General features: G+C 42.6%; 1 protein-coding gene across 5 annotated transcripts in view; it reads right to left on the bottom strand.

The window, feature by feature from the left end:
- WIPF2 (WAS/WASL interacting protein family member 2) overlaps nt 1-12,555 on the bottom strand; it is a 33,519-nt gene that overhangs the window by 11,463 nt on the left and 9,501 nt on the right. For all 5 annotated transcript variants that reach the window (XR_009449338.1, XM_059670953.1, XM_059670951.1 and 2 more), the window contains 2 exons: nt 4,353-4,484; nt 589-721 (listed from right to left, as the gene is read on the bottom strand). Coding sequence is in view for 4 of the 5 variants with exons in the window: in XM_059670953.1 (XP_059526936.1) it covers nt 589-721; nt 4,353-4,415 (196 nt within the window). In the remaining variant the exon portion in view is untranslated. The remainder of the gene's footprint in view (nt 1-588; nt 722-4,352; nt 4,485-12,555) is intronic.

Genomic DNA, 12,555 nt, shown 5'->3' with positions numbered 1-12,555 from the left:
CCAAGCTGGTGACCAACTTAATCCTGAGGAAAAACTCCTCCTCTATTTGGGTTCTAATTTGCAAACAAGCCAATCTTGCTTTTGCCTTTGCATTAAAAAAATAAAAGTGAAGCCTCTCTGCTCCTCAGCTTCATGTAGGGATGAAAGAAAAACAACAAAAGGAACAAGGAGCCAATCTTCCCGTATTTGGTTGGGCCAGAGGGAGAAAGACCCGTTCAACAGAGTTCCTTGGGCTCTGCTCTCATAGTCGAGGATGATAAGGGGCGAACGGCCAGGGACACAGTGGCCTTTTGGAACGGACACTTGCAGCAATTAGGAAATCATCGCTGGCTTCCGCTGAGCGGCTTTTAGGACGGTAGTGGTCTCCTCAGAGAACAGCCAAGATGTGCCCTAACAAGCACAACAGGCACTAGTGACCGTAGGAGACGGAAGTCTTACTGAGCGTGTTTCCCAAAGGTCGAAAAGATGTTCCTAAGTTACGGGAAGATCATCAAAGGACATCCCAGGAAAAAACTTGCCCACTCAAGACCCAGCAATAAAAATGACAGCCCAGCCAAGTTTTCAAATCAGTCCTAGGCTTAGACTCACTCTCTATGACAGGAGCACTCCGATCATTAATGTTGGTCACCTTCTTCAGCTTGGTCCCTTTGCAGATGTCCTGTAAGAGGGCACCTCGACCCCGCTGCTCATCTCTACTCAGCTTGATCTGCTCTGTGTTTCCCTAGAGGAAGAGGAATATATAAGAAGTTCAGCACAAACAGTCCCCTTCATCACAAGCTTGGGATACATGCCTTAAGCCAAACTGAGGGTTCCATGAGATACCTATCTAACTTAATCAGATATATATGCCACACATCACACCACAGTAATGTACATCACCATTCTTCTTAGTCCTTTTGCTCCTACTGTACCTCCTATTCAGATGTCTCTGATTGGAGGCCTGCACTAATACTTATTGAATGCCTAATGCACTAGGGTTGTGTGTTAGATGCTTTAGAAACATCAGCATCATCAAGGCAAACATCTACTGAACCCCTGCTAGGCCTTTATCTCATTTAAATGTTGAAACATGCTATGACCAACTACAACAGGAACACAGGGATAGACAGTAAGATAAATGGCCCAGATCATTATAAGAAATAATAAAAGTATATTTCATCAGAAAGAATAGATTATTAAATACAAGATGTTAATAACACTGGTAATTTTTGAAAAAAAATAATAAATTTAAATACATTTCTACCTCACAGCTTATTCTCAAACAATTCTAGCTGAATTATAATATTTAAGTGTAAAAACTACAGAAATACTATATTTAAAAAATTGCTAAGGGAAGAACATTCTAAATATGACAACTAAAATACAGGAAAAGAAAAATAAAAGACAGGAAAAGATCAATAGATTTGCTTAGTACAAATTATTTATTAGGAATATAAGTAAATAAACAGGTAATATACTGGGAGGAAAAATCATCTGTGACAAATGTAACATATGATAGACACAAAAGATAGTGTCCTAAATCTATAGAGCATTAAAATACAAAGATGACTGAGGAATCAACAGGATAATAAGCAAAGAATATGAACAATACTATGTAAAAGAAATCAAAGAACCCAGCTGGTGTGGCTCCATGGTTGAGTGTCAACCTATGAACAAAGAGATCACAGCTCGATTCCAAGTCAGGGCACATGCCTGGGTTGCCGGCTCAATCCCCAGTGAGGGGCTTGCAAGAAGCAGCCGGTCAACGATTCTCTCTCATCATTGAGATTTCTATGTCTCTCTCCCTCTCCCTTCCTCTCTAAAATCAATAAAAATATATTAAAAAAATAAAAATAAAAAAAAGCCAGCAAATATGAAAAAAAAATCAACTACAAAAAAGAAATACAGGGTGAAACACATTATCATTATCCACCTATGACATTGGTGAAGGTTAAAATTGTAACTAAAAAGGATGCTAGCTTTGCCTTAGCAGGTTTGGCTCGGTGGATAGAACGTCAGCCTGAGGACTGAAGGGTCCTGGGTTCAATTCTAGTCAAGGGCACGTACCTCGGTTGCAGGTTCCCTGGCCCTGGTCGAGGTGCATGCAGGAGGCAACCAATCAATGTGTCCCTCTCACATTGATGTTTCTCTCTGTCTCTCCCTCTCCTTTCCACTCTCTAAAAAAAAAATCAATGGAAAAATATCCTCGGGTGAGGATTAACAAACAAAAAAATGCTAGTTTTATGAAGGCAGGAACCAGTGAGCAATGATGTACAGTACCTGGCACCTGGCAAATGTTCCAAAAATGTGTAGAATAACTAACTGCCCAATGGTGGTCATAAGGATTCAGGGAAATAGGCACTCTTTTGTACTACCTGCAGTTAGATAAGTTGGTATGATCTTTCTAGAAAGTGATTTATGTGTTAAACACCTTTTAAAAGTCTAGCACAGGAATTCTACTTCTAGGAACTGACTTTAAGAAAACAATTGAATAAGTGCACAAACATGTTACTATTATAGCAAAAACACAGTTTATAATAGCACAAAACTGAAAATAATCTAGAAGTTAAACCAAAAAGAACAATAATAACCAACAATGGGATGCCAGATAAGCTCTTAAAGAAGTTTAAGTAAATATCTTTTCATGATAGTAAATGTTTACCACACTCAAGTAAAAAACATTATAAAACAATATTTATAGCATGATTCCAGTTTTCTCTATCAGTAACCTAAGAACTTACCTCACGAGGTAGTTTTTAGAAATGACAATACTTGTCAAGAGCCTAGCAGTGTCTGGTGCATAATAAAAGCTCAATGGCCTTTGCTGGATTTGCTCAGTGGATAGAGCGTTGGCCCTTGGACTAATGGGTTGAGGGCATGTACCTCGGAATGTAGACTTGTTCTCAGATCCCTAGCCCTGGTCAGGGAGCATACGGGAGGCAACCAACTGATGTGTCGTCTCTCACATCAATGTTTCTCTCTCTCTCTCCCCTCCCTACCACTCTAAAAGTCAATAGAAAAATATCCTCAGGTGAGGATTAACAAAACAAAATAAAAAAGTTCAACGCACAGTAGCTAGATTTCATTTGGAAGAAAAACCCACACACAGCAAATTTCTGGAAGGATACACACTGATACTAGCAAAAGTTAACTTCTGATAAGAATTATTTATGTTTATCTGTATTTTCTAGTTTTCTTATAATCTCCTATATAATAAAAGGCTAATATGCAAATAGACCAAACAGCAGAACAACCAAACAACTGGTCACTATGACGTGCGCTGACCACCAGGGGGCGTGCGCAGAACATGGCGGGCATTGCCTGCGGTGGGATGGTGGAGCAGATGAGGGGGTGCTGGGCGCCAGACCGAGGCAGGGCGCGGGTCGCTCTCATCAGGGCGAGCCTCTGGTGGTTACTGAAAATTCTTTGCTCCCACACCGCAGTCCCACCCAGTGCTCCTGCCTGCTGCTGGCGCCAGACCTACCGCTCACACATCGCCGCTCAGGGCTTCTCCACCTCCCCCTGCTCCTGAGGAGCGACTGGGGCTGGCAGCCACCCCTCACACCTGCTGCCAGTGCCAGCCCCACTCACACCCGCAACCGGCAATGGAGCCGCCGCTCGCACCCACTGCCGGTGCCTGGCTGCCGGCCCTGATCACCCGAGGCCTTCTCCACCTCTCCCTGCTCCACTAGTTTTAAACATCCCATTACTGACACTTTAAGTCTTCTTACTAATACATTCCATAAACTTTCTTTCTTGATGGGGTGTTAGACTTGATTGATTTGGTTGTAAAACTAACTGATTTGGAGAAGATGAGATGGTAGCAAAGAATCAACGACCAGAAATTGCTACCCCTTTTCTCAAAGATGCCAAAGAAATGATGTACTGACCTTTAAGAACAAGCTTTAGGAGGGAAACATCAGTTCCTACTCTGATGCCACCTGTCCAAATATCCATTTAGACCAGTGGTTCTCAACCTTCTGGCCCTTTAAATACAGTTCCTCATGTTGTGACCCAACCATAAAATTATTTTCGTTGCTACTTCATAAATGTTGCTACTGTTATGAATCGTAATGTAAATATCTGATATACAGGATGGTCTTAGGCGACCCCTGTGAAAGGGTCAATCGACCGCCAAAGGGGTCGCAACCCACAGGTTGAGAACTGCTGATTTAGACTGAACCAGGACAAGAAAGCAAGAAGCTATTAAGGTCCTCAGAAGACCTCTCAAATATCAGAACTAATTGATAGGACTTGACTTGTTTATTCTCCATCTTCCTGCACCACAAGTCTTTGAGTGCGGTATGGCTTATACCAGGAAGCCTTAAATATCCACTAAGGTTTTGAGACAGCCGAGTGGCAGGATTACCCACCTGATTAAAACTGGGAGGTGGAGGAGGACCAGGAGGGGGTGGAGGGGGAGGAGGAATTGGCATCCTTGCCCAGCTCGCAGTTGGCACTGCTCTCTCTCCGTTTTAATTTGCAGCTTTAGGTCACTCATATACCTGCAAATGAAATAAAAATTCATGAGAACTTTGCCAATAGAGACACCAAGTACCAGGAGAACTATAGGACTGGGCATGACACCAGAGAAACTGAGCACCTCATTTACTAGTTCCACTATGATATAGTCCAGAGCTTGGTAAATTTTTCTATAAAAGGCCAGATAATAAATATTTTAGGCTTCGTAAGGCACCTATAGTCTCTGATACCTATTATTCTTTTTGTTTTAATATTTTTAATTAATACATTTTAATTTTTTAGTTTCAAAGCAAAACTGAACAGAAAGTACAAACAGCACTCATATACCCCTGCACCCTCCCCCCACCCCAACACACACACAAGCCTCCCCAATTATCTACACCTTGCAGTGGTCCCTTTGTGACAATGGAATCTATATTGACACCTCATTATCATCCAAAGTGCATAGTTTACATTGAAGTTCACTCCTGGTGTACATTCTATGGGTTGTGAAAAACGTACAATGACAACTACCCACCACTGTATTATCATACAGAAGAGTTTTACTGCCCTAAAATAATTTGTGATCTATCTATTCAACTATCCTTCCCCCCAACCTCTGGCAACCACTTATCTATTGTCTCTATAGAATTGCCTTTCCCAAAATGTCATATAGTTGGAATCATAATAGGTAGCCTTTTCCGACTGGCTTCCTTTACTTAGGCATTTAAGTTTCTCCAGTGTATTTTCAGGGCTGGATAGCTGATTTATTTTTAGCGCTGAATAATATTCCATTGTCTGGACGTACCACAATTTATTTATCCATTCACCTACTGAAGGATATTTTGGTTGCTTCCAACTTTAGCAACTATGAATAAAGCGACTATAAATATCCTTGTGTGGACATAAGTTTTCAGCTCATTTGAATAAATACAGTAGGTCCTCGGGTTACATCAGAGATCTATTCCTACGGCGTGACGTAACACAATTTTCACCGTAAGTCAGAACCCACTTAAATAAGCACCTATGTCACTCACATGAAGCACATACACAGCAGTAATGAAGTGAAACAGTAAAAAAAATTTAAAAGGTAACAATTCCTGACCTTTACTTGTGGTAAATAAATAATAAAAAACATAAAGCACATATGTACATATGTCAAAATGATGGAACTTTTTTTTAATAAATAAATGGGAGATGGCGACATAACCACAAAACGACGTACGTCTGACATAACCCGAGGACTGCCTGTACCTAGGAGCATGATTGCTGGATCACAGGGTAATAAACTGCCAAACTGCCCTCCAAAGTGGCTGTAACATTCTGCATTCCCAAGCGCAATGAAGAGAGTTCCTGCTGCTCCACATTCTGTTCAGTATTTGGTGGTGTCAGTGTTTTAGATCTTGGCCATTCTAATAGGTGTTTAGTGGATCAATGTGCCAGAAACAGAAGACAGAAGAATCGGTATCTAGAGAAACATGAGGCTATGCACATAGTTCAATGTTCTAAAATTTGTTAACTTGCTGAATTCATTCATTCATGAATTCACCCACCATCCAATAAATATTTATTGAGCACCCACCAGGTGCCAAAGCATCTGTCTATGTAATAAAAGCCTAAGTGACCTTTATGGCATAACGACCAGAATGACTGGTCGCTATGATGCGCACTAGCCACCAGGGGGCAGACGCTCAATGAAGAAGCTGCCCCCTGGTGGTCAGTGTGCTCCCACAGGGGGAGTGCTGCTCAGCCAGAAGCCGGGTTCACGGCTGGCGAGTGCAGCAGTGGTGGTGGAAGCCTCTCCTGCCTCCGCAGCAGCACTAAGGAGCAGCAAGCCGAGCAGTAAGGAGCAGCAAGCAGTAAGGAACAATGGGTCCCAGACTGCGAGAGGGCGCAGGCCAGGCTGAGGGACGGTCCGCCCCCCCGCCCCCCCCCCCTCCGCAGTGCATGAATTTCATGCACCAGGCCTCCAGTTGTTCTATAACAGTGGTTCTCAGCTGGGTGATTTTGTCCCCCAGGAGACACTTAGCAATGTCTACAGACAGTTTTGATTGACACCAATGAGGGATGCTACTGGCATCTAGTGGACAGAAAACAAGGATGCTGCTAAACATTCTATACATTCTATAACACATAGGATAACCCCCTCCCCCCAACAAAGAATTATCCAGGCGAAAATGTCAATAATGCTGAGGTTGCCCAGCTGGTGTGGCTCAGTGGATGAGTGTTAACCTATGAACCAGCAGGTCACGGTTCAATTCCCAGTCAGGGCACATGCCTGGGTTGTGGGCTTGATCCCCAGTGTGGGGTGTGCAGGAAGCAGCCAATCTATGTTAACAAAAGTTATAGATACTTGTAACACTTTCTATGTTTATTGGTATTCTCTAATTTTTCTCATAGTTTTAGTACAGTAAAAATATTTTAATGAGATATCACTAACATTTAATGAAATGACAAGCCATTCACAATATATTAGTAATATCAGATTAGAAATCAGTAGGTATATATGTAAAAAAAAAGAGGTTGTGCTCTCATCATTGATGTTTCTATCTCTCCCTTTCCCTTCCTCTCTGAAATCAATAAAAATATTTTTTAAAAATAATACTAGTAGCCCTAACCGGTTTGGCTCAATGGATAGAGCGTCAGCCTGCAGACTCAAGGGTCCCAGGTTCGATTCCGGTCAAGGGCATGTACCTTGGTTGTGGGCACATACCCAGTAGGGAGTGTGCAGGAGGCAGCTGATCGATGTTTCTAACTCTCTATCCCTCTCCCTTCCTCTCTGTAAAAAATCAGTAAAATATATTTAAAAAAAAATAATACTAGTAATAATGCCGAGGTTTATAAACCCTGTTCTAGAAGCTGAACAATTTTCTACAATCTTGGGGCTTACATTCTAGTGCAGTGGTTCTCAACCTGTGGGTTGCGACCCCTTTGGGGGTCGAACGACTCTTTCACAGGGGTCGCCTAAGACCATCGGAAAACACATATATAATTACATATTGTTTTTTGTGATTAATCACTATGCTTTAATTACTCATTATCTCAGTTACTGATAAGTAAAACACACGCACCAGAAAATCACAAAGGGAGAATGTAGGGATAGGATGAAGTATAGCGTTCTTTTAGATAGAATTGCAGGGAAAGGAGGCCAGAGATGAGTGGCTGGCTCATCAAAGAAGTGTCTCCATGAGCAGAGCAAGCCCTATGACCATTTCAGAGAAGAGCATTCCAAAAAGAATTAACAGCAAGTGAAAAGCCACTGAGATGGGGATGAGCCTGATGTGTTAGAGAACTGGTAAGAAGGCCAGGGTAGCTAGAATACAGTGATAAGAGTAGCAGGAAATGAAACCTGAGGCCTTATAGGTCATCCTCCAAATCCAAAAGTAGTACCCTTCTCCATTTAATATGCCTATAATACCCCAAAGTCTAAACGAACCAACAGCTTCACACCTACAGGAAACCATAAATTCAATCAGTTCTTTCATTAATCCCAGACTGCTCTTGATCTCTGGGTTTAAGCACAACTAGGGACCTATGTACCATCTGGAAGCTTTCCAGGGTTAAAAGTTACCTGATGATAATCTGCCTTCCTGTAGACCTGCCCTTCAACTTTGCTCCTGAGAAGCAGTATAGCATGGGGAGGCAGGAGCTCATTACCATAATGGCATAATGGCATCCAGCTCCTAAGCTAAAGAACCCCAACATGGGAGAAGAGCCAGAGCTACCTGAGAGTATTCACATGCCTCGCCCGGAGACTAACGAACAGCAGGAGCCAAACAGGTCCCTATAATTACATGGGAACTGATGTCAACACAGAATTGTGAACACACCTCCATGTGTGATAGGGCAGAATGCAGTAGAGGGTCTCCACTAAAGCATTTTTGTTTTAAAATACAAGGAAACAGACTAGAATAACTTCCATGTTATACAAAGTTTACTACCCTCCCCACCGCCAAATGCTTTGTATATGTGAGAATAACCCTCAGCACTCTTCTCCGCCTTGAAATTCAATTCAGTCAAACCTCTGGTGAAACAGATTTCTATCATGATGGATTAATTAAAATTTCAAGGTTACTCCATGAAGGGGGGAAAAATCCTATTTCCAACTGCAGGCATTTTTCAATCATGGACAACTCAACTCTGCAGCAAATCTGACTGATCCAACAATAAAAATCACATACCCACTGTGAATATTGAAACTGAAAATCCTAGGACTTCTACAACTAAACCTGGATGTTTTACTCTTTAGATCAATGATTTTTCAGTTACAAGCAGCACATAACCCTGGAAGACAAAAGGAAGGAGGCCGAACAACAATATATAACTACATAATGAAATCCTTTCACATATAATTTCTTTAATAAAAACATAAGTATACATCCCAATAATGCAGCTTTTCTCCATGACTCTTTCCTCTTGTCCCAGATTACTTTTTAAAAGCCCTAAAAATGTGAAGTCAGGAATCTACTTATTCACACACTACTTGCTGTGGTAAATATCAGGTACCACAGGTTATCCCCAAATACAGGGTAACCCAGGAGCCAAGTCCTCTCATATAAAGTGATGGCAGCCCTAGCCAGTTTGGCTCAATAGAACATTGGCCTGCAGTCTGAAGGGTGGATTCTGGTCAAGGGCATGCACCTTAGTCGTAAGCTTAATCCCCGGCCTCGGTTGGCCTGTGTGGGAGGCAACCAATCGATGTTTCTCTCTCACATCAATGTTTCTCTCTCTCTCTCTGTCTCTCCCCCTTCCTTCCACTCTCTCTAAAAATCAATGAAAAAATATTCTCGGGTGAAGATTAACAACAACAACAACAAAATCTTTAAGTGTTAAAAAAACAATTCCTGGATTTGGACAACAAAATGATGCAGAAAGTAGCTCAATGTTCATAACTATTATTTCCTCCCCACCCACACATCCCAGGAACCAGTGGATTTAGAAATGCTGGCTAAAAAATGGAGTCACACAAGGCCAAAGTTACTACCATCAGCCAGCATTTAACTGGAGAAGAGAAGAATTAATCAGATGAAGAACACACATTCTAATTTAGAAATCCAGACCAAAGCTAGACAGACTAAAACATAGTCTGAATACAAAAGCAAAATTAGGGGAAGCCTAAGGAGTTTGCCTTGGAGATTTAAGATAAGACCCTTCTAAAACAGTTTTCAAACTTGCCTGAAGTCAACACACAACCTAGGGCATTTGTTAAAAAAACATACAGAGAGATTCCTGGGCCCTAATCCTTGACCTTCTAAAGTCCTAAGTTTCCCAGAAGAGAGAATTGATAGTCAACATTCTTGATGGTAGGGAAGTCTGGAAAATACTAAAGGAGTATTAGTAATCAACTACACAGACATTATCTGAATAACTATCAGCACGAAATAGCTAATGAGTATATTGGCTAAACATGAATACGCTGCATGCATTTTTATCATAAAACACCATTAAAATTATGCTGAGATCTTTTTCTTAAAGACATAAACAAACAAACAAACAAACAAACAAAAAAACCCCACACACAAAAACAAAGAAAGTAGGAAAGCAGAAACACCAGAAAGAGAGATGTCAACAAAATTTTGGAAGCTGGAGCCCTAGCTGGTTTGGCTCAGTGGATAGAGTGTCGGCCTGTGAACTGAAAGATCCCAGGTTCGATTCCGGTCAAGGACACATGCCCAGGTTGTAGGCTCGATCCCCAGTGGGGGACTTGCAGGAGGCAGCCAATCCACGATTCTCTCTCATCATGGATGTTTCTCTCTCTCTCTCCCCCTTCCTCTCTGAAATCAATAAAAATATATTTTTAAAAAATTTTGGAAGCTGGAAAGCAGATGCACTCGTGATAAATAACTTTACAGAAAGGAAAATGCTAAACACTTGCAGTGGAAAGAAGCAGGTTCCTACCACAGAATTTCAGAAAAGGCTCAGAAATTGGAGGCACCTAGTACCTCTGGATGGAGGAAAAGAGGAGGGACTAAAACAGGAGAACTAGCTGAAAATCTGTATAAGAAATAGATCCCCTTTCCCTTGCCCGTACTGCCAGGCAGAAGATTGGGGAAGCTGAATCAGAGGGCCTCTGAACCAAGGGACCAGTCACAGATAAGGGAAGGCATGCCAAGCTGAAAATAGGGGGATCAAATAAAAATCTACCTTTACTCTCCTCTCCCCCATCTCTCTTTTCTGCCTTGGCTCCCAAAACACCTGCTGCTGAACATACTCTCTAGGAAAGAGTGGAGGATCCTCTCTGAGGAAACTGACCAGCCACCAATTCACTCTGAAGGGGCGCCCACCACTTGATGAGCCAGGGCTCCATACTCAGAACAAGTGCCTCATGAACAGGTAGACAAGAATTATCAGGCATATGAAGAAACCCTCTGGCATGGAAGCAGGAATCAAAGTCAACAAAACAGAATTTGTGACAACATCCTATCTAATAATAGACAAACATGGTAATTGACCATACCTTTGCTATACCTCCCACTGGCTAATCAGTGAAATATGCAAATTAACCACCAACAAAGATGGCGGTTAATTTGCATACATAGGCATGAAGCAGCGGAGTGAAGACTGAAGGCGGCTCTGGCTGGAGCAGCGAATGCTGAAGGCAGCTCCGGCCGGAGTGAAGGCCTGGGTCCCGGGTGCCGGAGGAAAACCGGTGCCGGCAGCCAGGGGAAGGGAAGGCCTGTTGCACAAATCTTTTGGTGCAACAGGCCTCTAGTGTAAAAATATTTATATATAAAATTCTGAGCTTTTCGGCTTTTGGCTCAGAGGAGGCTTAGGTGCAACTTGCTTTAGTCATTCTGAGTCCGGGTTCATCCAACACAAGCCACCTCCACTATCCATGCCACTGAAGTTCCACCCCAACAGGATCAAAGTCATATACCGGAGGTGCACCGGTGGGGAAGTTGGTGCCACGTCTGCCCTGACCCCTAAGAATGGCCCCCTGGCCTGTCTCCAAGAAAAGATTGGTGATGACATCGCCAAAGCAACCAGCGATTGGAAGGTGTAAGGATTAAACTGAAGCTGACCATTCAGAACAGACTGAGATTGAGGAAGAGCCTTCAGCCTCTGCCCTGATCATCAAAGCCCTCAAAGAACTGCCAGGAGACAGAAGCAAAAAAGCATTAAGCACAGTGGAAATACTCACTTTTGATGAGATTGTCAACATTACAGGACAGGTGCAGTACCGATATTTAGCTAGAAACCCCTGGAACCATTAAAGAGATCCCGGGCTATTACGCTTGATTCTAGAACCTGTGTCTTGAATGCAACGCTAATGGAAGCAGACTGCCTAATGTGACCTGAATCTCTGCCACAACGTGGGTGTAACCAAACAATGTTCACCACACCAGAGCTTCCCTACACCACAGGTCAAATATCTGAGGAACTTCCAGGTCATGACCAAAGTTAATTGTAAAGGTAAGCACAAAAATGGATAGATCTTAAAATCAGTTACCTTAAAAAAAAAAAAAAAAAAATCAGTTACCTTAGATCCTTATTAGGACTTGTTTTCAATTTAATGCCCTAACTAAAAAACAAAAAGTAACCAATATCTGTTAACAAACATCTTTAGAAGTTCTAAGAAACTATTAATTAGGTTAAAAGGCGATTACAAGATAAGTTGAGACCTAGTTATTGATGACAAAAAAATTTTTCTCTAGGCTAGCCACATCTCATCATATCACTAGCCCTCAACTTCCATTTGCCATTCTTCATTAGCACACCCCAAATATCTATCCTATCTAATAATAGACAAACATGGTAATTGACCATACCTTCGCTACACCTCCCACTAGCTAATCAGCATGATATGCAAATTAACCGCCGACAAAGATGGCAGCTAATTTGCATACTGCAGGCAGGGCGGGACAGCGCCATCCTGCCTGCCCTGCCGCCATCTGGGTCTGCTATCTGTGACCTGGGGCGGTGGGAGTCCGTGTGCGTCCTGTGTGTGACCTGACCTGGGGCGGCACCCCAACCCCCGGTTCGGCCCTGCCATGTGCGCGACCTGGGGTGGCACCCCAACTCCCAGATTGGCCCTGCTGTGTGCATGACCCGGGGAGGCAGGGGAGGCACCGAGGGATCAGGCCTGCCATCTGCCATCCGGGGAGCGGGCCTAAG

This window comes from Myotis daubentonii, chromosome 16, assembly GCF_963259705.1.
Source record: "Myotis daubentonii chromosome 16, mMyoDau2.1, whole genome shotgun sequence".
Taxonomy (NCBI): domain Eukaryota; kingdom Metazoa; phylum Chordata; class Mammalia; order Chiroptera; family Vespertilionidae; genus Myotis; species Myotis daubentonii.
Note: the sequence above shows the minus strand (reverse complement) of the source record. Positions and strands in the feature narration are given on the sequence as shown.